This window comes from Ursus maritimus, unplaced genomic scaffold, assembly GCF_017311325.1.
Source record: "Ursus maritimus isolate PB19 unplaced genomic scaffold, ASM1731132v1 scaffold_6, whole genome shotgun sequence".
Classification (NCBI taxonomy): Eukaryota; Metazoa; Chordata; class Mammalia; order Carnivora; family Ursidae; genus Ursus; species Ursus maritimus.
This window is the reverse complement of record NW_024426774.1, coordinates 20,101,871-20,125,956: the sequence shown is the minus strand read 5'-3', so window position 1 is coordinate 20,125,956 and position 24,086 is coordinate 20,101,871. Positions and strand designations below refer to the sequence as shown.

At 44.7% G+C, this 24,086-nt stretch overlaps 1 protein-coding gene across 2 annotated transcripts in view; it reads left to right on the top strand.

Moving 5' to 3' along the window:
* HADHA (hydroxyacyl-CoA dehydrogenase trifunctional multienzyme complex subunit alpha) overlaps positions 1–24,086 on the top strand; it is a 47,341-nt gene that overhangs the window by 22,755 nt on the left and 500 nt on the right. For both annotated transcript variants that reach the window (XM_008700352.2, XM_008700353.2), the window contains exons 8-19: positions 4,947–5,069; positions 5,534–5,652; positions 7,805–7,861; positions 9,403–9,512; positions 13,108–13,242; positions 15,435–15,606; positions 17,898–17,984; positions 21,102–21,242; positions 21,650–21,718; positions 22,464–22,659; positions 23,228–23,342; positions 23,856–24,001. In XM_008700352.2, coding sequence (XP_008698574.2) covers positions 4,947–5,069; positions 5,534–5,652; positions 7,805–7,861; positions 9,403–9,512; positions 13,108–13,242; positions 15,435–15,606; positions 17,898–17,984; positions 21,102–21,242; positions 21,650–21,718; positions 22,464–22,659; positions 23,228–23,342; positions 23,856–24,001 — 1,470 coding nt within the window. The remainder of the gene's footprint in view (positions 1–4,946; positions 5,070–5,533; positions 5,653–7,804; positions 7,862–9,402; positions 9,513–13,107; positions 13,243–15,434; positions 15,607–17,897; positions 17,985–21,101; positions 21,243–21,649; positions 21,719–22,463; positions 22,660–23,227; positions 23,343–23,855; positions 24,002–24,086) is intronic.

Sequence of the window (24,086 nt, the reverse complement as noted above, 5' to 3'; positions counted from 1 at the left end):
ATGTCTGGAGTAGTTGGTACTTCCTGTTCACCAGATTCATTCAGCATAATATCATCTATGTAATGAACCAGCATGATATCTTGTGGAAGGGAAAGATAATCAAGGTCCCTGTGGACTAAATTATGACATATGGCTGAGGAGTTGATATACCTCTAAGGTGAAGACAGTAACGGTATATTGCAGACATTGCTTCAGGTAGCCCTAAGAGCTATTGAGGAAAAAAGCATTTTCTAGATCAGTACGTGCATAACAGGAAAAAGATGTGCTGATTTGTTCTCAATGGAACCACATCTGGAACACCAATAGCAATTGCACTTACTACCTGATTAAGTTTAAATCCACTGTTGTTCTACAAAGATGCATCTATTTTATGCACAAGCAAAATAGGCGAGTTGAATGAGTGGAAATCACCATCTTTCAAATCCTCGATGGTGGCACTAATCTCTGCAATCCCTCCAGGAATCAGTGTAACTTTTGGTTTACTGTTCTTCTGAGTAGAGGCAGTTCTAATGGCTTACATTTGGCGTTTCCCATTTTAATGGCCCTCACTCCCCAGGTCAAGGAGCTAAGAAGGAGATATTGCTAGTTGCTGAGTATGTGTATTCCAATTATGCATTCCGGAAATAACCACAGGCTGGGTTCAGGGACCCAGTAGGCCCACTGTGAGATAGAACTGAGCTAAAACTCCATGGATTACTTGACTTTATAAGCCCCAACTCTGACTGGTGGACCACAGAGATATTTTGGGTCTCCTGAAATTAGTGTCAGTTCAGAGCCAGTGTCTAGTAATCTCCCCCTCCAAAGTCTGATTATTATACTTCCCTTTCCCCAAGGTTAATGACCATATAGAGTAGGGTCCCTTTGGGGAAGGCTGGGAGAAAGATTAACAGTATAATCCCCTTATGGAGATGCAGCCTCCCTTTAATGCAAGAGGTTCTGGGTCTGTAAACTGGCTCATTTCTGGGAATTGATTGAGGGGCCATGACTGTCTTTGGTGGTTTAGGTTATACTTCTATTTACTAGAACTAGAATTCTTTCACTTATACAGATCAAGTAAGAATATAGTAGACCTACCCTCCTGTTTCTTTTCTAGAGACACCATGATCAACTAGCCAGTCCTATAAGTCTCTGCAAGTCAGACCATTCTGATTACTACTTTGGTTCCGCTGTCCATTATGATAACCATACTCAGTTTGCCTTTGGCAGTAAAGTGTTGCTACTTGGCCTTGGCCGCCCTAGGATCCCATTATCCCCATTGTATTTAGAAATCCCAGTTGAGGGGCGCCTGGGTGGCGTAGTCGTTAAGCAGTTAAGCGTCTGCCTTCGGCTCGGGGCGTGATCCCGGCGTTCTGGGATCGAGCCCCACATCGGGCTCCTCTGCTGGGAGCCTGCTTCTTCCTCTCCCACTCCCCCTGCTTGTGTTCCCTCTCTCACTGGCTGGCTGTCAAATAAATAAATAAAATCTTAAAAAAAAAAAAAGAAATCCCAGTTGATGGTAGCAGTTCCCACTGTAATTTCTTACCTACAGAGAAGAGCAATCCCAGAGCCCTTCAAGGATGCCAGGCCTCTTCTCCCATTGATTTCTTACAGTCATGGTGAAAGATACATCCTCTAACCCTTCCACATTGGCTGAGCAGGTCCAACACGATCAATCCGTGTTAACACTGAAATTTCCTTAAACCTTTCATCAACCTCCTCTGCTGCGTACCAACACGGTTCTAGCATTTCAACTTCATTTAATGCTGCTTGTTTTCTGTTTGTCTTATCTGTTCTTTGTTCCTTTTCTCTTCCTCCTTTCCTTTGGATTAGTCATTTTTTACCCTCACTATTGGGCTTTTACTTTGCTTTACCCTTGTAATGGTTGTGTTAAGGTTTAAAGTGTACATCTTTAACATATGATCTATCTGGAAATGATGTATCATTTTACATATAGGGTAAGAACTTAAGAGTACACAGTTGACCCTTGCACAACATAGGTTGGAACTGTGCAGGTCCACTTATATGCAGATTTTTATACAGTACTGTACATGAATGTCCTTTTTTTTTTTTTTAAGATTTTATTTATTTGAGAAGAGAGAGAGCACAAGCAGGGGGAGGGGCAGAGGGAGAAGGCGTAGCAGTCTCCCTGCTCGGGGAGCCCAGCGTGGGCCTCGATCCCAGGACCCTGGTATCATGACCTGAGCCAAAGGCAGACGCTTAACTGACAGAGCCACCCAGGTGCTCCTCCTGTAAGAATACAGTATATAATACATATACAAAATATGTGCTAATCAACTATGTTATGGGTAAGGCTTCTGGTCAATAGTAGGCTATTAGTAGTTTTGCAGGAATCAAAAGTTATACAGAGATTTTCTACTGCAAATGGCATCAATGTCTCTAACCAAGAGTTGTTCAGGAGTCAGCTGCGTTGTTTTAGAGTCAACTGTAGTTTCATTTTTCCCCATTCTTTGTGCTCTTGTTAAAATTTTATTTCTTAATATATTCAGCATTCCTCAGCATATTGCTATTTTTGTTTTAAACTTTATTTTTTAAAGAGATTAGAAATGAGAAAGGAGTCTTTTATATTTACCCACATTATTTGCCATTTTGGGTGCTCTTTCTTTGTATAGCTCCAAGTTCCCATCTGGTTTGATTTTCCTCCAGCCTGAAGAACTTCTTTGACATACTCTGTAGCATAGGTCTGCTGGCAGTTAATTCTTTCACCTTTTGATTTGCTTGACAAAGTCTTTATTTCCATTTCATTTTTCAGAGATATTCTTGATGGCTATAGAATTCCAGATTTCTGGTATTTTTCTTTCGGTACTTCATAGATGTCTACACTAAGTTGTGGCTTGCATAATTTCTGATAGAGAGTCTGTTCTCATTTTTTTCTTTGTTCTTTATGTAGTGTGTCTCCCCTTCATCCCTCACCTCCCCAGCTGCTCTCAGATCTTCCCTTTATTACTGGTCTTAGTCATTTGTTTATGACATGCCTGGTTTGTTGTGATTACTGTTGTTTTTTAATGTTCATTGGGCATGGGATTCATTGAGTTTCTTGGATAGTGGACTTGCAGTTTTTATAAAAATTGGAAACTTTTTGGCCATTTCTTCCAATATTTTCCCATCTCCCCCACCCCTTTTCTGGGACTCCAACTTCATATATGTTAGATTACTTGATATTGTCCCAAAATTAAGCAGTTTTTCTTTTTCAGTCTGTATATTTTCTGTTGCCATGTATTTAAATTTCCTGATCTTTTCTTCTTTGGTGTATAAGCTGCTGTTATCCAGTCCTGTGTATTTTTCATTTCAGGTGTTGATTTTTTTCATATCTAGAAGTAACTTTTAATTCACTTCTATGTATTCAGTTTCTCTTCATTATGTTTCTGTTTTCTTCTACTTTCTTGAACGAATGGCGTGAATTTACAATAGCCTTTCTAACATTGTGTCTGCTAATTCTGTCTTCATTTCTGCATCTGTTTTTATCAGTCAATTTGCCTCTTGTCTTTAGGCCATTTTTTTCTTGCTCCTTTTCATGCCTTTAAGAAAAGAAGCCTCAGGTACTTTCATCTCATGCATGTGGAGAGCAGTACTCAGCCAGAGGGCCCTCTATAGATCTCTGGAGCTTTCCTTTCGTGGAGCAACTACCCTCCAGCATTCTGCTTTACAAGTTCCAGTGGCATTGGCCTCCCTACAGGCTCATTGTGGCTTTTGTGGGCCCTGTGCACTTTCACCCCATTCAGAAGTCTGGGGCTCAATTCTTTGTCATCCTCTTTCACATACTTTCACAATAGGGCACATGCCTTAAGGGACATAGTGGTTACCTATTTGTTTTAGCCTCCTCCCACTATTGGGATTTTGCTTCCTACATACCACCAGACTGCACAGGATTGCCTTTTCAACCCCAGCCACCACCTCCTTCCAGGCTTTTGGTTGAGAGCCTGGTAGATGTCTGTTTTCACAACCCTGTAAAAATAGCTTTTGGATTTTTGGAGCCTAGCTCTTTAGTTTCTTGACTCAAGCAAGTTCAATATAGAGCAGATGCCTTAAGTAGAAAATGAGTTGCATATTTTTGGCATGCTCCTTTCTCCATAGAAGTACTTTGTGTGTTAAACATCTTTTTTTTTTTTTTTAAGATTTTATTTATTTATTTATTTATTTATTCATTTGACAGAGTGAGAGAGTACAAGCAGGGGGGACAATAAAGGGAGAGGGAGAAGTAGACTCCCTGCTGAGCAGGGAGCCTGATGCAGGGCCTAATCCCATGACCCTGGGATCATGACCTGAGCTGAAGGCAGCCGCTTAACCATCTGAGCCACCCAGGCGCCCCTGTGCTAAACATCTTGACACTGTGAGAGATTCCCCTCTAGCTTTTCGACCCAGCCCTTCCAACCGCCATACCACCTTAGAATTCCATGAATGTTCCATGGGGAAGACTAGCTTTGCATTTGGTTTCTTCTAGCTTCTGATCATTGTGTGTGACCTCCAAAAACTGATCATTTCACTAGCCCCCAGGAGCATCCTTCTGCTTGAGCCAAGTAGTCTAACCCTCAGCCCATGCCCAGAAGCAACACTTACCCTCAGAAAAGAAAATATCCAGCAATCATCAGTTCACCTGAGACAGGCTCTTCCCTCTCTGGAATTTTAGTTTGTATGGTCCTCGTTGCTTCCACCACTCTCTCATAGCTTTACAAATGTGTGATTTTACAAGTTCTTCATTTTGGTCCACAGTTTTGCAGCAAGAATACAGGCCTCATGAGACATTCTACATCCTACACAGAAATAGAAGCCAGACTAATAGGACTTAAGACCTGGTTTTCTATCTAGGAGCACATTGTCGCACCTTTGCTCAGTGTTACTTCTCTTCTTTGAGTCCGTAGCTCATGACTTGCCACCTACCAGTTTCTGGTCTGACGTAAAGCTGTGCTGAAAGTGATTTACACTCCAGTCTGTTGTGTTCATCTTTACAGGACCAGGCTTAAAACCTCCAGAGGAACGGACAATTGAATACTTAGAAGAAGTTGCAGTTACTTTTGCCAAAGGACTATCCGATAAGAAAATCTCTATAAAGAGAGATAAGGGATTAGTAGAAAGTGAGTATCATTATTAAAGAACAAAGGCAAAGGTTATCTCCAGAGAGTTTAATTTTATTTGCTATCAAATAATTGGGAGAGCGGTGAATGCATTATTTACTCCAAGCGTAGAGCCATCCTTAAGGAGTACAACAGCTCTGCTCTAGGATCAAGTCCTAAACCTTACACTGGTTGGTTACAGCCATTTTTTTAACTTTTTATTTTGGAAAATTTGAAGCATTAGTACAAAAGAATAATAGTGTAATAAGCACCTATGCACCCAACACCCAGCTTTAGCATTTATCAACTAATTAAACCGTGTGTGTAGAAGTGCTTCGGGTTGCAATTTGGATTTTGTATATCAAAATAAAGAAAAGTTCTTTCAGATGGATATAATTATTGCATTTTTATGGAGTTTACCGAACAAACTAACAAGGGAGGCTAGCCTTTTTCCAATAAGTACCTAAAAGCGTTTTCTTTTACAGAATTGACATCATATGCCATGAGTATTCCATTTGTCAGGCAACAGATTTACAAAAAGGTGGAAGAAAAAGTACGAAAACAGACCAAAGGTCTTTATCCTGCACCTCTGAAAATAATCGATGTGAGTCTTCACCGCATATTCCTTCATTTCTCCTGTTTCCTCCCCTTGTATGGAGCAGTATTCTTTATTGCCGTTCTGAACCGTGTCTGCCAATACTGAAGTTCTTAATTCTGCTGTTACAGTGCTCACTAAAAATAAAGCTAGCTATGAGGGCTTATCAAAGGATATTTTGGGAATAATGAGTTTAAAACTACCAGTTACAAACCAGAAAAAAAGCTATGTTATGTCAGTATAACAAGGCCAGTGAAATATTGGGCATTAATTAAGAGGCAGTTGAAACAAAATGGATGGTCTTAGTTGAAACCATTGTCAGTTACCTAAAATGTCTCATTGACTTCCCCATTTCCAGAATTATACAAAAGGTGTAATGATATGGAGAAGTTCTGAAAAAGATCAAGGAAGATAAGTAAAATGATCACAGGGTTAAGAACTTCTGTCTAAAGGTAGACTTTAAAACTTAGAAATTCTTTAGTCTTCAGTCTGGAAAGTCTAAGATCAAGAGAGCGTATAATCTAAGTCTTCAAATACGGAGAATAAATCAGCCAACAAATATATTTTGAGGAAAAGACACCAAAGTGCCTAAAATAGGACCCATGATTCCCTTCCCTCACCCATCTCCAGTGTGGGCTGGGGAGATGAGATGTGTATCTGTGGTGAGACAGGTGACTGTAGTGCAAGGGGCATTAGGCGCCAGCATGGGACCACTGCCAGATAATTGGGACAGAGGAAGATGGCTAAATGCACAGAGGAGGAAACAGTCACTGTAAGCCAGACAGATTAGGAAGAGCCTCACAGGGGGCGCCTGGGTGGCTCAGTCATTAAGCATCTGCCTTCAGCTCAGGGCGTGATCCTGGCCTTCTGGGATTGAGCCCCACATCAGGCTCCTCCTCTGGGAGCCTGCTTCTTCCTCTTCCACTCCCACTCCCCCTGCTTATGTTCCCTCTCTCGCTGGCTATCTCTCTCTCTGTCAAATAAATAAATAAAATCTTAAAAAAAAAAAGGAGGGGGGGAAGAGCCTCACAGAATTTGACCTAAGCCCTGGAAAGGGGGTAGAGAATAGATGAAGAGACGGTAGTACCAGGTAGTGTGGGCATTCTGAGCAAAGTTACAGAAGTTAGAAAGCATGAGGCTCTTCAAGGAACATTTAATGAGATCAGATTTTGTAGGATAGTGGAATGTGTACAAAGAGCACAATGAGCCTCGCGTTTAGAAGATTGACAGTAATGAGTTTGGAAATTTGACCTTTGTCCTATATAGATCTTAGAGAACACGGTCATAGTAAGAACGGTTTAGAAGGAGAGACAAAGTAGAGACCCGAAGTTGGAAGCTATCTTGGTAATTCAGACTTGACGTTTGAATAAGACCTCGAGACAGAAGAGTAAAAAGGTGAAGGTAGTAAGGGACTTGCCGAAGAGAAGAGATTATGAGTTAAGTTTTTAGAAGTGCTGAGTTTAGATGTTTCAGGAAATTCAAGCAACAGGAGTTCAGACAAACAACAATTAAGAATGTAGATTTGTTTGTGGGTGTGGTATTTTTTTTTTTAATAAATTTGTCTTCCCCCCATATTATGGTGATTGAGTACAGGGTCACTTCGTCTTTTATACTTGCCATTGTACTTAGGATAGGACTTCCGTCAGACGTTAAGTTGAATTTAGGGTTCATGAGTAACGTGACAGAGTAGATGATGGGCCTGAGGAAGAATGCAGGGAGGGAGAAAGGGGCTGAGGGTGGAGCTCTGGGGGTGTGCCTGTGTTGGAGCCGGAGAGAAGCCGGCAGAACCATTTCAGCAGGAGGGGAGGTATTTAAGAGGGAAGGGGAGACCTTTTCTCAGCCTGGTCAGCACTGACAGCAGCTCTCTCTGATGGGACAGCGCTCTAGAGGTGGATAAGGACGTAAGAGTTTGAGTTGTGGGACCTCGGTCTTCTTTTCCCACTCTGACATTGTCTTCCATTTTATGCTAGTTGTAGCAGTGACCTCGGAGATGGAGACTGAAGTCAGTCTTAAGCAGCCACTCAGTCTTCTCATCTTTCTTACTCCACTTCCAGACTTTTGACTCTCTCTTTGAAGACTGACGAGCTAGCAGTTTTACTCAGTGTTAGTCTGCATCTCGCCCACCCCTTGCAACAACGAACAAGTGTTATGTGTTTTTCAGGTGGTAAAGACTGGAATTGAGCAAGGGAGCGATGCTGGCTATCTTTCTGAATCTCAGGTAAAGTTCTTTCTTTTCCGTTTTTTGTTATTCAAGAAAATCAAGATCTAAAATTCTGTGTAAAGCTGAAAAAAGAAAAAGTACCCAAAGCCTACCCAAATGTTTTTCTTCCTATGATTATTTCTTAGGGTTAATCTCAGTGAGTGAGTGGATGTTAAGAACACCTTAGTCCCTGCTGTTTGAACTTGCTCTCAGTAATGAGGGTCTAGGGAGAGCAGGGCCAGAGTTCTGATCCTTTCTAAATGAATCACTGGGATGTTTATGTTCTGGAGTTGGGCTGGTTTTGTTGTGATAAAATGAATACATTGATAGAAAAATAGGTTTCTTCCTCGTTAGGGCCTAGCAATAGGACTTCGAAGGCCGGCCTCTCTTTGGTGAACTAGAGAATGGAAGGAAATGTTGTGTAGCCACTAAAAGGACACAGAGGGGCATATGAACCAGCCTTATCACCTCTTCCCACTTTTCCAACGAGTTGGTGGTATTGCAGATTGAAGTGGTGTGGGTTGTTTTTAAGTTTTAAGCAATCATTGAAGAATGACTGCTCTTTGATAATAAGACAGAAGGTATTGCAAGAGGTCAGGACAAGTTCAAGAGAAAACGTTTCTTATACTGGTTGCTTATTGCAGTGCGCTCTGCTTTAGTCTTTGGCCTCCTGTCCAGCTACACGTGTACATAGGTAATTGAAGCACAGGTTTCATGAATCGGTTGTGGTCCTTACTGTGTATGTCGTACTTGGTATTTCCTGTCTGTTCTACGTATCACAAACCACTAAACTCATGACCACTGATGGATCTCTACCCACAGTTTGAAAATCACTGGTTTACTGAATAGAATCCAGTGTCTCAAGATTAGTAGAACATTGTTTCATGTTCGATTAGGACATGAAAGCAACTTTATTAGCGGGATTCTTCCTTTGAAATGCTATTTGTAACCATACCAGTAAATTCTAGTAGTCTTGATGATGATGATAGCTGACCTTGAGACCCTAGTCATTTTACTAGCATTCTCATCTAATTCCAGCAATACTGTAAAATAAGTATTGTTTTTCCCATTTTAAGGATGAAGAGAGCTTCACAACTGGGAAATAGCAGAGGCAGGATTCAAACCCGGTTCTATCAAACCCAGACTCTAAATCTCATGTTCTTAACCACTAACCTGAGACTTCCTCTCTGTAAGCATTAGGGTACTTTTCAAAGCAAGAGTGTTTCTGCCACTTGAGGTGGTGTGGTGACTTCACGGGCCTCCTCTTCCCAGTCTTCAAAATGAGAGGGGGTTTGAGAGGACTGTGAAGGTCCCTTTTGGCCCCGACACTCTAGCTCCATGAAAACGGTTAGTTACTGCTACCTCTGGTGCAGAGAATCTGAGAGCTCAGATGTGTCCAGATCCTGGAAAGTACTGCCGGTGAGAAGACACCCCGGGGGCCCCGGAGCACCCAGGGCTCCGCGTGTGTTACCTCTGTTCTGCAGGGAAACCCGACCGAAGGAACCCCCATCACCGAGACTCTGAAGTTCTACCTTTTCCTGTTCTCCTTTACTTTTCAGAAATTTGCAGAGCTTACAATGACCAAAGAATCAAAGGCCTTGATAGGACTTTATCATGGTCAAGTCCTGTGTAAGAAAAATAAATTTGGAGCTCCACAGAAGGAAGCAAAGTAAGTTAAACTCCACCTAGAGAGCCCTTGTAGCTTTCACTCCAGAGCTAAACTCATACCTTCCGTCTTACCTGCACCTCTTCTGTCCTGAGCACGTTAGATCCCTTTTCCGACTAAGAACTTTTTGGCTTCCAGAGTTCTGCCTGTGCCGAGTTTTCCCCAGACCTCTCTAATGGCTCCTACAGAGGCTTTCTTGTCTTGCTGCTGATGTCCCCTAGAAATCTGGCTATGTCCCCTGTTCCCAAACCAAACACACACACTATGCACTGTTTAATGATCTTGTGTCTTCCTGGGACTTGAGATACCATCTCTGGGAACTCACTCTTCTTCCCCCTTAAAAAAAAATGAAGTCTCATTCTGACTATTAAAGGCTTATCCTTCTAGCTTACAACCTAAACACTTAAGATTCTACTTGCCTGTTTTATGTCCATTCTTTTCAGCTAGCCTTTCAATGCTATGCTGTCCAAAAGCTCTTCAGCATTTTAACTTTCATAATGCCCCTAAATTCACCTTCTAGCTCAGTGGCTCTCAGCCTGGGGAATGTTGCCCCCCAGGGATCATTGGTGATGTCTGGAAACATTTTCGGTTGTCACAGGTGTTTCTGGCATCTAGTGAGCAGAAGTCAGGGATGCTGGCAAACATCCCGCAGTGCATGGGACCAGCCTAAGAATCGCCGTAATCTAATCCCAAATGTCAGGAATGCCNAGGTTGAGACACATTGCTCTATCTGAGTTACTGTGAGGGCTTTCAGAGCAGCTAATGTTACTACCTTCTCCATCCCCTTCACCTTTAATGGGATTACAATCCAAATGGAAGTCAAACGGGTAAGAAATTTGGGTCAGATGTTAGCCCAGAGAGCTGATTTCCAAATAGAACATGAGCTACGACCGTAACTGCTTCTCCGGCACACGTGTTGGTCAGCAGCACTCAGTACCAGTCCGTGGCGCTTGTTCTCCCCACGGTGGACAGTATCTCGCATTCAGTGGCTGAGGTTAATCCCTTCCATGCTGCACTGGAATGAGATGGCCACCTAAGTCGGCATCTCTTCATACATTCTACAAAAATCAGACATAAACAAGGACCCATTCCCCATGCATGGCATAAATAGAAGGCAGATACACCGCTAACTTCTAATTATGTAAGAGGGAAACTTTATTAAACAGGGAAGAAAAGGAAGCAAGAGAGAAAAATATTGAGTCCTGCAAAATTACAAAACTGTAAAACACACACCAACTTCTACCTCTCCCCCACCCTACCCCTTAACCCCCATCCTTTCACCTACCAAAAAATGCCATGAATTAAAGAGACTACACTTTGCAACTGAAGAGAGTCCTCTTAAATTACGAAACCTGATGAGCCACTCTAGCCTCCTACTGTCTGCATATACCTCTTCCTGTCATATGCAGCTAGCATGCAATGCCACCTGGGGGGGGTGTTATTATACCAAATACATAAAAAACACAGGTAACATCCATATAAGTCTCATATAAAAAGAAATAAAATAAGAATCAAAATACTTAAGCTTATAAAAATTCTCCCCCCAAAAACAGCCACAATAGAGAAGAAAACTGTTAACAGAACACTTCCAAACATGAATGAAGTATCCTTAAATAAGCATTTGCAAATAAGAAAGAATCACCTTGAATCAGAAACTCAACTAAATGGACAGAAAAACAGGGTGATGTAAGAGTTGGCCTCACTTGGGAAATAAATGAGGAAAAAGGAGATAAGGAAGTAATTGTAGGGTATCCAAGGCAGGATAGAATGAACGGAAGATTTACTAAAGAACCTTGAAGAATTGGGGCGCCTGGCTGGCTCAGTAGGAAGAGTGTGTGACTCTTGATCTCATGGTCATGAGCTTGAGCCCCACGTTGGGTATACGAATTACTTAAATAAATAAATAAATAAACTTTAAAAAAAAAAAAAAAACCTTGAAGAATTGAAGAAAGGGTAGCCTTTTTCCTGCTTTCTGCACCGCCAGTAATGCCCCTGCTTCCTCCACTTCTGTCTCTGGGCTCTTTCCCCTCACCTTGGATAACTGTTTGAATTCCTTACTTGTTTTCTCTCTCTCTTTTTTTTTTAAGATTTCATTTCTTTATTTCAGAGAGAAAGAGAGAGAAGGAGTGGTGGGGAGGGGCAGAAGAAGGGAGGGAGAGAGGCAGACCCCCCCCTGAGCAGGAAGCCCCGTGCAGGGCTCAGTCCCAGGACCTGGTGATCATGACCTGAGCCAAAGGCAGCTGCTTAACCAACTGAGCCACCCAGGCGCCCCAATAAATAAATCTTTAAAAAAAAAAAAAAAACCCAAATACCCAAAACCCACTCACCATATAAATGTATGTGTTACATACATTTGAAGCTACATTTGATAGATGCTTCCAGGATTTGAAATTAGGTTTCCCTTTCAGGTCATAAACCTGATACTTAAACATTATAATCAGGATTGTTGGGAATGAAACTTTATCCTAGTATTACAAGTGTAATTTAGGTCTACATAGTGCTATAAACTTAGGCTTTTGTTCTAGAAAAAATTTTTTTAGTTATTTACTATGGGAGTATGGCATATTGCTCCATAACTATGGAAAACTAAAAAGAATAATCAGATATGATCTCTGGCCCACAAAATACTAAGAATTTAACTGAGGAGACAAAACTAACGTACACGGAGCCATTCCAGAATACTGTGGGGGTGAGCCAGATGGTTCTGACAAGTTCAAGAGAAGTTGGGGGTGGGAAAGGCGGGAATGTGCATGTATGGAGGTATTTGTGAGGAGGGGGTTAAGGTCTGGAAGCAAAGAAACCATCCAGGAGAATTTGGATCTAATCCAAGTAAGGAGTAATAACGGCACAAATTTCAGGAGAAATGAAAGCTTACAGGAAAATGGTAAAAGCACTAACAGATAAGTAGTCAGAAGAGAGGTTAGTCTTTGGGCGTATCACTACAAATTGGCTTTTGTTTGGAAACCAGAAATGCTCATGTTGACTTCAACATAAACCAGGTCGTTTTGTTTTCAGTGATCTCCAGGCCTGATTGAAGATCGATATAATTCTGTCTTCTTGTGTAGGCCAATTCTTTTAGACCTAATGGATTTTTGCCTTTAACTTTGAAAATCTCTCCCTCTGCCCCACTCACAAGCTCTCTAAATTAATTAATTAAAAGGGGGAGCCTGGGTGGCTCAGTCGGTTAAGCATCCGACTCTTGGTCTCGGCTCAGGTCATGGGATCCAGCCGGGTGTTGGGCTCCATGATAGGCGTGGAGCCTGCTTGAGATTCTCCCGCCCCCACACTGTTCAAGTACTCGCATGCTCTCGGTCTTTCTCTCTCTCTCAAAAAATTAAATAAATTTGAAAATGAGTTTTTTAAAAAAAATTATTTAAATTTTTTATAGATTAAAATTATTTAAAATACCTTATTTATAAAATCTTTATATAGATTTTTATACATAAAATTTATTTATAGATACAGATTTTATAGATAAAAATTATTTAAAATACCTTATTGTTGTGCCTGCTTTCGTTGGTTTATTGAATTACTTGGGCAATCTCCCACTTTTACTGAAATGATTAGTTTACCAAAAGTCATTCATGCTTCCTTCTAGGCACCTCGCCATTCTTGGTGCGGGGCTGATGGGAGCCGGCATTGCCCAGGTCTCTGTGGATAAGGGCCTGAAGACCATACTTAAAGATGCTACCCTAGCCGGGCTGGGCCGAGGACAGCAGCAGGTGTTCAAAGGGTAAGCCAGCTCCCTGCCTCTGTCAGCAGAGTGCTGTTTGTTTTTTGCCATTACAGGTTCCTTTTTCCCCCGAACATGGTGAGTACTGGATGCTCCATACTTAAGCTGTTTCCTTTGATTTTTAGAAATACTTATTCCTTTCCCTTCGTTTTATTGCACATAGTATAAACCATTCACATCATTGAAATCTGTAATATCTGACTGCAGAAGAGAAAACTATCAGATATTTTTAAATGCCATTTATTTTATGCTTTGATATCAAGACTAGAAATTCTCAGGTTTGTGAATTTTGGTGGTTGCCGTCTCACTGCCATATGGTTATGGAACACTGAAACAGCACGACTTTGTGGAAGACAAGGATGGAGGAAATGTGCCATAACTGCACATTGAAGGTGGGGCTGGGATCAAAACTCATGAACCTTCTATTTCTTGGCTGGCGTTACTGTAGGGAAGCAGGAAACATTTGATTCCACAATGTCTGAGGCTTTGTAGACTGTGTCTCCATCTTACCTCTGAATTAATAAAAGGTGAATATTACTCTCCCTCCTGCCCACCTATCCCTTTCTTCCTTCCACATGCTGCCTGTTTTGCAGAGGGGGAGAAACTGAGCAGCCACTTGGCCAGACTAGAAATTGGTTTTAGCCCAGTTCCATGGTCCAGTGTAATGGACAAGCTGGCTGCACGTAGACTGTCCTACGTGTGACTTTCAGTTGAATTTTTTTTTTTAAGATTTATTTATTTAGGTATTTGAGAGAGAGAGAGAACACAAGCAGGGAGGACGGGGCAGAGGAGGAGGGAGAAGCAGACCCCCCTGCTGAGCAGGGAGCCGGATGCGGGGCTCGATCCTAGGACCTGGGATCATGACGCAAGGCAGAGACTTAACCAACTGAACCACCCAGGTGCCCCTTGAGTGAGCTTTTTTAGTTGTTGTTTCTTAAATGGGGTTATGGAGCTTCAGCATGTGTGAGCTCTTTTCTGCAGGGAGGCTCTTATTGCTACCATACACGGCATGGCAGGTTTAATCATTTTGGCAGACTATTGTAAAACAGCAAGGAGTTGGAGTAAAAGATTCGTGACCAGAAGAAAAAAAAATTGGCATGTGCTCGATAACAGCATTGCCCTGAGACTAGCATGTGAGCACCCCTAAACGCCATCCCGTACAGTCACCAAAATGAGAAATTGTTGTGCTAGCGTAGGGTCCACTCTGTCCCTTCTGGATTTAGGTGCCCCACCTTTCCCTTTGGGCCTCAGAAACCTCAGGCTCTGGCGAGTGCCCCTCACCGTACTGCTGACTTGTGACCTGTTTCCTGTGAGATTAGAGCAACTAATAACATTCTGGACTCTGACAGACATCTGGTTTGCTGACTGCTCACATGGTGGTCAGAAACCAAGAGAGTTGAACCCATATTTTTAAGACTTTGAATACTTCTTAGAACCTACCTTGTGGCTCTAATTTTTCTTTTGGTTAAGGAAATTAATGAATGGGATTTAGTTCCATTCTTCATTCAGAGGAAAATTCTAGTTATTCTGAAAGTGTGGTCAGATTATAACCTGAGAGAGCCTGTTTTTCTTGGCAGTGAAAAGTAATCAGTTAAAGTCTGAGTAGCAGGAATCCTTTTTATCTCCCTGTGGGAAAGAAGAAACCTTGAGTTAATATTTTATATAATCTATATAATACTACTTACTATGTGCTGACTGGGAAATAGATTAAGAATATAAGAAATAATGCTTGGTCTCTCTTTTCCAGAAGATGACATTTACAGAATAACAAAATGATGTATAATCAGGTCTAAGTCCACGTGGTCCAGGACACACGTTGGGTGTTTCCTCTGTTACAGGGAGAGAGTTACCAGAGCCGCTTCTTTGTTTTGCCATTCCAGTATTTGTGTTTACTCCTCTTGGCAAATTTAACTGTTTTATGAGTGATAGAGTTTATGTAAGTTTCACATTTACAGGCATCTTACAGGAGAAAGGATGTGGACTTGAGGGCCAACCTGCCTTTGGCCTAGTACCTAGCCACTTGACCATGCGTCCCTCTGAGCCTATTTGAGCAACTCTTCTCTCTCAAAATGGGAGTAACAGAACTGCCTCGCAGAGTTGGTAAAAAACATAACGCAGTGTCTGGCCCGTGGACGCTCAATAAATGTTAAGTTTGCTATTCTTCCTTCTGACTAGGACTGTGTTTTTTCTAGATTGAATGATAAAGTGAAGAAGAAAGCTCTAACATCATTTGAAAGGGACTCCATTTTCAGCAACTTGATGGGGCAGCTCGATTACCAGGGTTTTGAAAAGGCTGACATGGTGATTGAAGCTGTCTTTGAGGACCTTAGTCTTAAGCACAGAGTGCTAAAGGAAGTAGAAGCGGTAAGTGAGAGGCCTCTTGCGCTTGAATCGTAGCCTGGTGAGCGGAGGACAGAGAGAGAGGCTTTTTTAAAAGGAAACTCATGGTTCTTTTTATAGGGTTGTTCATGTCCAAACTTAGGCGTTTTTATGTGAACCCATGCACAGTATGTATGTTTCAAAGTCAAGTCTGAGTCCTGAGGTAAGAAAAGCAAGGCTCATTAACATTCTGTGGGAGTTCAGTCACCCAGACATAGATAACCTCATGGAGTACAGCTCACGGTCTTGACATTTCGGTGCGGCCACAAGCCATAACTAAACTTCAGGTCTAGCCAGCACAGGAAGTAGCGGAGAAATTCTCTCTCCAGGCAGATTTCAGATGCTTACTTTGTGGGAATGCTGCTTTGGTCTTGATCTCAACCGCTCTACATGCCAGGAACAAAACAAACAAAACAAGTTCCTGTTGTGGGTGGTGTAAAGAAAGAGCCCAGAGGAGAACAAATGACAGTAACCCGGGTGCAAGATAGAACCGGGGCCTGGAGCAGCAGTCTACAGTTAAATAAACCGAATTGGACATTGTGCACACGAAATGGCACTGGCTCGGCCGCACTCCCGGTGTCCTGAGTAGTGGCCGTAGTCTTACAGTGGCCTCTGCAGGAGGACGGTCCCTGCTCCACCACACAGCCTACGGAGGGCTGAGAAACAAGACGAGCAGCTCTGTTTGGGACGGCTTCCGCTGTGGAATCCGTGCATTGGAAAACCTTTCCTTTCGACTAAGGGTAATGTAGAGTCGGCCGAGGGAGGAGGTTCAGAGGAGCTGCGTGGATTGTATTCCCTCTGTGCTGAGCGGCATTTCGGCACAGAGAGGTAGGCGTGTTCCCGAGGCTTCGAGGGTACCTGAGCCGAGGCAGGTAGATCCCGAGGAGCAGCGCAAGCAGACGCGGGCAGCATGGAGAGAAGGGCATGGACCAGCTGACTAGGTGGTGGCCTTTGCTTTGGAAAATCTGGGTTTGGGACTAGCGGCATGGAGAAGGATGTGTTAGTTTTAGCAGTTGGGAAACTAGTGATCAAGGGAAGGGAAAGAGAAAGAGGGATCAGATCAAGAGGAAGTGCAGACTCTGAGCAAACTCTACAGTGTTGACCTCTGGCTTCTAAGAGGGCAAAAAACAGGGCTGCTTAAGGCCTGGCGCTCAGAGTGTCACTCCTGCTTTCCGTTGGTAAGAGCAAGTCACAAGACTCCGGAGGCGGAAGTAGACCTTACCTCTGGATGGGAGGAGAGCCCCACGGGAAACAGGAGGGGTGGAATTGGTGCCAGCTGTCTTTGGAGACATCCGCCTGCTCTTCATAGAGTTTCCCCACCAGCGTGAGGCGCCATAGCGCTCAGACATGCCGTTCGAGCCTCTTCACTTCCTCGCAGTCACGCTCTGCTTTCAGCTCACACTTTGATTAACGAAAATCCGGGGGCCTTACACAGCTGACTGCCGAGCCAGGTTTTGTCCGACAGGTGCCTCTCTAGCTTTTTCCCCATTTTTCTATTTAGAAAAATCTTAATGTGGTGTTTTACCTTTGTCCCCATTATAATTGATGTTATTTTACACTCAGCTTTTCAGTGTGTTGCCTGTATCTTGAACCTTGATTCCCATCTCCTGTGTTAGGATTTTGCCTGTCCCAGTGTGCACAAATTTAACAGGTGTGCCTTCCGTGTTTTCTATGCACACAGCTGAATACATGAATAACTTGGGATCGTGAACAGAATGCTGAGACAGTCTCCATTAGAGACTGTTCTCCAGGATGGTAAAGCTAATGGTTAATAGGATTCGTGTGCCATGGATTAATTACAGTGGTGCACGGTTTTAACAGCACCCTGTATAAAATGAGCTAGGCATGCATGTTCTGGCTTGTTCTTATAAAGGTAAAAGGTGGGGGGATCATCAGCTTTCGGATTCGAGGGCAGATCCAAACAAGAAGAGGGATTGATACGCGTGCTGGATCTTGAAATGAATGAGATTTGACTCAAGGTTATCTTTTCAGTATTTATCTGAGGTGTCTTATTTACCTGACTCCTGAGATGCAGCCTCCAGGTTAGGACGCTGAGCCAGAACTCAAAGAAGGCTGAATGGGAAAGAGAACGAGGCCAACACAGTCCCCATCACAGAAGCGCTGGGTGGTTGTAAATGTTGGCCGAATAGTACCTACTGTCTGAGCAGCTGTGGGGGTAGCGGGGCCCAGCCCAGGTTTCATGTCTTAGCTCCGCTTCGGGCTCCAGTCATCTCCCAGGCCTACGTGACACATTCTTAAATGCTTTTCCCCTGCAGGTGATTCCGGATCACTGTATCTTTGCCAGTAACACATCTGCTCTCCCGATCAATGAGATTGCTGCTGTCAGCAAAAGACCTGAGAAGGTAAATTCTAAACAGAGGGAAGACCCCGAAGTAGTTTCCTGCCGTGGGCATCCTGAGGAGGGCGTAGAAAATGAGAAGGGCCGGGTGTGCATTGTGAGGTGAGGGGGTGATGACGTCTTCCCCCAAACTGGGCACAGAGAAGCTAATACTGTGACAATTGTGAGATGCTGGGACAAATGAAGTACAACCAAAGTATACTTTTATAGGTGATTTGCATCCCTAACAGCTCGTAAAACCTACCTTTATTACGATTAGGTATTTAAAGATAGGCCCACGGGGCACCCGGCTGGCCCAGTCGGTAGAGCATGCGACTCGTGATCTCGGGGTTGTGAGTTTGAGTCCCATGTTGGGTGTAGAGATTACTTCAAAAAAATAAAATCTTTAGAAACATTTTTAAAATTTTAACAAATAAAAATAGGCTCTAAAATAAGAGGGGATACTCCAGAATTTTGATCACTTCAGCTACAGAGCGGACAGTGGTGACGATCTAAGACAGGTTTGGTTCCAGTTCCACATCCAAGAATACAAGATCAGGGGGTGCGGTGAAGCGTGTCCACCTGTGGGTTCACTGAGAGCTTCTACCCGGGACATGAAAGGGCAGAAGCACTTCCAGTGAGTATTTGGAATGATGCCTGGAAATTATCTTCGGGCTTCTGTTGTCTACCAGAGTAACGCAGGGAAAGTGAAATCACTCAAGGAGAAATAAAACCCCTCACCTCTCTAGCAATCAGCCTCAGCTAACCAGAGCCAGCCAAAAGTAGGAAGGAAATAGAAAAGACCTTTAAGCAGCTGAAATGAAGATAGAGTCCTTACATGGAAAACACAAGTCTGTTTACTCCTATTCTGATAGCTCAGTAAGGCAAGGTAATCTTATTTCTTAGCACGCCGAAGATGGAAGCAGTATGGGGCCTGACAGAGGCAGGTTCAGGGACGGCAGGAAAAGGTCACAGGGAGCAGTGTGACACTGAGGGAAGACACAGGAACAGTATAAAGGCAGAGTGACAGTCTGGCTGTGTCACATCACTCAGAGCGCCTCGGCAGCATTTAAGTCAGTCAAGGAGACTCCTTGATGCTAACTTCTCATTCTCCCAGTGGAGTGGGGAAAGTGTCATGCTTTGCAGTCCTGGCCTCCAGGTAGCTGGATACCTTCTGCCACCTGCTTCCCCTGTTATGTAAAATTAAGCTCAAAGGGGCACAGGGAGGGCAACCAGCCATCTGTTTATCCAGGACAAGTTGGTCACCTTTGACCCAACTTTCTTGAATCATGCAGATAGATTTTGCTTGCGGTAGTGATTACACGAGTGTGTACGTAATTGTCAAAACCATCCAAGTAAAGACCTTAAGGTCTGTGCGTTTGATTAGGAATAAGTTATAGGTCAGAAAGCCTAGTTCCTTTTGCTCAGAAGTCTGAGTCTGACTCAGGTCCTGTCTTTTTAGTTTATTTATTTTTTAAGATTTTATTTATTTATTTGACAGAGACAGCCAGCCAGAGAGGGAACACAAGCAGGGGGAGTGGGAGAGGAAGAAGCAGGCTGCTAGCGGAGGAGCCTGATATGGGGCTCGATCCCAGAACGCCGGGATCACGCCCTGAGCCGAAGGCAGACACTTAACGACTGAGCCACCCAGGCGCCCCTGTCTTTTTAGTTTAGACATAAGGAACAGTTTAGGGTTTAGGAGCAACTTTGGATTGGTAAGTTTATGGGACATTGAAGTGACCTGCGCATTACATAATGGAGAGTAGGCAGGCTTTGGAGACAGGCCAACTGTGATGGAATCCCATTGCCATTCACTAACTGACCCTGAGCTACCAATTTTAACCCCCAATGACTTTTTTCCTCATCAAGATAAGACTGACTGGTTCAGAGCGATGGATTAAATGTAAGGAATAAATGGCGAATGTACTAAAGAACAGCGGATAGCCAGCAGTCAGTAAATGGTAGATATCATTAGTTATATCTTCAAGCAAGGGTAGGGGGAGCAGAACTATACATTTTATGATTAAATTCATAAATTTATGAATTCTCGCCCACAGCAATTCAGTTGGGAGGACTAATTGTCAGCTTAAGTAGGAGGTTCTGAACTTCAGCGTGTATCAGAATCAATCACCTGGAAGGTCTTTTTTTTTTTTTTTCATAAAGATTTTATTTACTTGAGAGACAGCACAAGTAGGCAGAGTGGCAGACAGAGGGAGAGGGAGAAGCAGACTCTCCGCCGAGCAGGGAGCCCGATGTGGCCTTGGTCCCAGGGCCCCGGGATCATGACCTGAGCCGAAGGCAGCCGCTTTAACCGACTGAGCCACCCAGGCGCCCCTGGAAGGGTTCTTAAACACAGATCTGGACCCTGCCCCAAATCTCTCATTCAGTAGGCCTGGGTCTGGGGTGGGCCTGAGAATTTGTAGTTCTGAATTTCCCAGGCAATGCTAGTGTTGCTGGTCCCGCTACGTCACTTGGAGAATCATTGGTTTAACAAATCTTCAGGTGCATTTGAATGTTGATAAATTTTTTTTAAGATTTGAAAGAGAGAAAGAGAATGCGGGGGTGGGGGAGAGGGGCAGAGGGAAAGAGAGAATCCCAGACTCCCCGTTGAGCTCAGAGCCCGACACAGGGCTTGATCTCAGTGACCCCCACATCATGACCTGAGCCGAAATCAAGAGTCGGACGTTCAACCGACTGAGTCACCCAGATGGCCCGGAATGTTAAATGCTATTTAAACCCAGTATCCTGGTAGTGAGACCTATCTGTGTAAAATCCAGACACATCTGACAGTCCAGCGTATTAACGGATTCTTCTGCCTAGCCCTGCATCCCCCACCTCTAAACCTCAGTATCAGTAGTGTGAGTGAGGAATGAATGCTTCCGTGATAAATCTAGTTCGGCCATTAGCTGTGATTTTGGCACTAATTGTTGGTAGAATCTGTTGCCCTCAGTGAAGGCTCTAGAAGCAGATGGAAGAGGAAGATTCCAATGAGCCCTCTGAACATACTGAACTTTTTATCAAAGAACCGCAGAGCCAAACCACTCAGCCGGATCTCCCTTGCTTTCCTAGCAAAAAAAATGAGTGCTAGCCGGTTTCCTCCTCCGCGTTCTTAGCTCTGTTGGCTTTGCGCTCCCCTTGCCAGGTGATCGGCATGCACTACTTCTCTCCTGTGGACAAGATGCAGCTGTTGGAGATTATCACAACCGAGAAAACATCTAAGGACACGACCGCTTCGGCGGTAGCCGTCGGGCTCAAGCAGGGGAAGGTCATCATTGTGGTTAAGGTAAGGAGCTGTGTAACAGCAGCGGATGGGGGCAAAGTTCTGTTAAGATTCCTTATACCTTCAGGCTCGTTTATAACTATTTTGGGGGAAATAGGTCACCTTTTGGTATGATTTCCCCTTGTGTGCAGTGTGGACAGTGGTATGGACTGTGCTGCTGAGTCAGGGTCTGAGAGTGTCTGGGACGTGGCAGGGTCTCCCAGCCATTCCAGAACTTTCGGGTGGCTGTGAAACCCTATGCCGTGCTGCCTTGGCTGTGGCTTCCCCCACAATGTAATTTTAACGATTCTGTTTGGGAATATAAATTGCCTTGAATTTTGAAATGACACGTGGGGAAGAGAGCCTGCTTTCAGCCTCGCGTCGTACCTACAGCGGAGGGGCCAGCGAGCTCACGTTCTCTCCCTCGGCAGGACGGACCTGGCTTCTACACCACCAGGTGTCTCGCACCCATGATGTCTGAAGTCCTCAGAATCCTCCAGGTTGGTACTGCTCTCGGAATGTTGGAGGCATCTTCCACTCACTCCTTAAACCAGTCCTCCAGACTAGTACTGTCAAGATGAGGAACAGGCTTCCTTCTAATACACCAAGTCCAGGCTCTTCTCCAAGAAGCCCCATTTGTGCCCGGTCCTTCCACACAGTGGTGGGAAATCATGGAATTTGCTGCCCTACAAGGGGCAGAACTTTCGCTCTGCTCCCTTCCTCCCTCCTCCACTAGGACCAAACGCCTCCTGACGTGCTCTTCTGCACAGCTCCTGCCTCCCTTTGAGGCGGGAGCAGACAGACAGACAGACAGGCCCACTTGGTCTGATAGGTGCTGGAGCAGCTTCTGCTACATACCTCCTTGGGGACACCTCCTCGGACAGGCTCGGGGGCTCCACCACACTGCTCTGTGGGGTGGTCTCTTCTCTGAGTTGTGGGAGACTTTGCCCTGTCTGCCACGGAATCTCAGGACTACTGAGATTCAGAATTGCAGACAAGGAGGGAATGAATAACGTATTCATCTCTGAAATGAAGTCGTTCAGTCCGAGAAGTGCGGTGGGATAGGGCAGGCTCAGACTTTCCCCCATTGGCTCCCAAACCCTTGCTTTCCCTGAGTGGGACAGCCCCAGTCCTGGCCCGGCGGCACCCAGGAGAAGCAGGTGCAGGAGGGCCAGCGTGGGGAGCCCTTGCGGGAGGGTCTGGAACGCCTTCCTCCCCTAAGTTCCCTGCTTACCTCCCGTTCAGGAAGGAGTTGAGCCTAAGAAGCTGGATTCCCTTACCACAAGCTTTGGCTTTCCTGTGGGTGCTGCCACGCTGGTCGATGAAGTGGGTGTGGATGTAGCAAAACACGTATCAGAAGATCTGGGCAAAGCCTTCGGGGAGCGGTTTGGAGGTGGAAGCGTAGAACTGCTAAAGCAGATGGTGTCCAGGGGCTTCCTGGGTGAGTAGCCGCAGAGGAACTGACACCGTCAGAGCAGTTTCCTGAGACACATGGTTACAGAAGGCCCATGTGGGAGTTTTTCCTGAACACAGAGCCCACTATCATGGGCAAGTTTTTAAATGGTTTCATGACAACCTGTTAGGCAGAACCCTGGCCTGAGTCTCTGCCATTGCCCAAGGTACGCAAGACAGGCCTTTTCATCGGGCCCAAGGCCTCTAACACGCTTGTGATGCTGCAGGAGCAGACTCGGCCCCGTGGCTCGCTCTCTTGGCAAAGGAACAGCAAAATCACCACTAGGACCAGGGCATATCCTAGGTCCTGGTGTCGCATAGCTGGACATTAAAGCTCACCCAAGTGGCCTTTCCCATCCACATACACAGATCTTCAAGCCCTGAGAAACACGAGATCGTTTTTCCTTCTTTGCCGACTCTGCTGACAAACACTAAATTTGTAGGGTTTAGCTAGACAGACAAATTCAGGAACACAGTTGAGAGGCTCGAGCTTTACAGCGGACTTGCAGGCCTAGGCTCTGAGACTTGGTAATTCTCCCGCTTCTGGCTTCTTTTAGGTCGCAAGTCTGGGAAGGGCTTTTACATCTACCAGGAGGGTGTGAAGAGTAAGAATGTGAATTCTGACATGGATGGTATTTTGGCAAGTCTGAAGGTGCCCCCGAAGTCGGACGTGTGAGTTAACTTTAAGTACCTAATAGCGTGGGAACCTGTTTCTCTTCAGTCCAGAGCTTCTCAGCCGTCTTCCATCTTCCCTGTGATAATCACCTTACCTGACCAGAATACTTTTGCCCTTCCGAAACGTCCTGTCTCATTTTCTGCCAGGCATCGTGGTAAGGACTGTAGCTGAGCCTTGGAAAGATCCCTGCTCCAGCCTTCCTCTGAAGGTCTGGAGAGCAACTAGAAAAACTATCATCCTAGGCCCCTTTCACCCGCCCCAGCCCTCTTTATCATTTCTAATTGATGGCTGACGTTGGCAGGAGCGGCCGTCTGCTCCGCCCAGCCCGTTCCAGGTGCCAGCCTCTGGTTAGTTAGGGCAAGGAGCTCTGAGCCATCCTGCCAGGAGCAGGGCCGGCCCTCGGAGCGCCAGTGGCACCAGCCTTCCTTCATCTCTGCACTGCAGCCCCTGTACCCCTCCCCCCCGTGACGCTTCCTCTACCTGAACGTCTCTCTCCCCCCCGTCGGCAGCTCCTCTGACGAAGACATTCAGTACCGCCTGGTGACCAGATTTGTGAATGAGGCCGTCATGTGCCTGCAGGAAGGGATCTTGGCCACACCCACAGAGGGGGACATCGGCGCAGTCTTTGGGCTCGGCTTTCCCCCATGTCTTGGAGGTTGGTCTTGCAAGTTGGGAAGGTAGCTTGATTTATCCTAGAGCTCGTTCTGTTGTCTCCTTCCGCAAAGTCCTGGTTTTCCTTT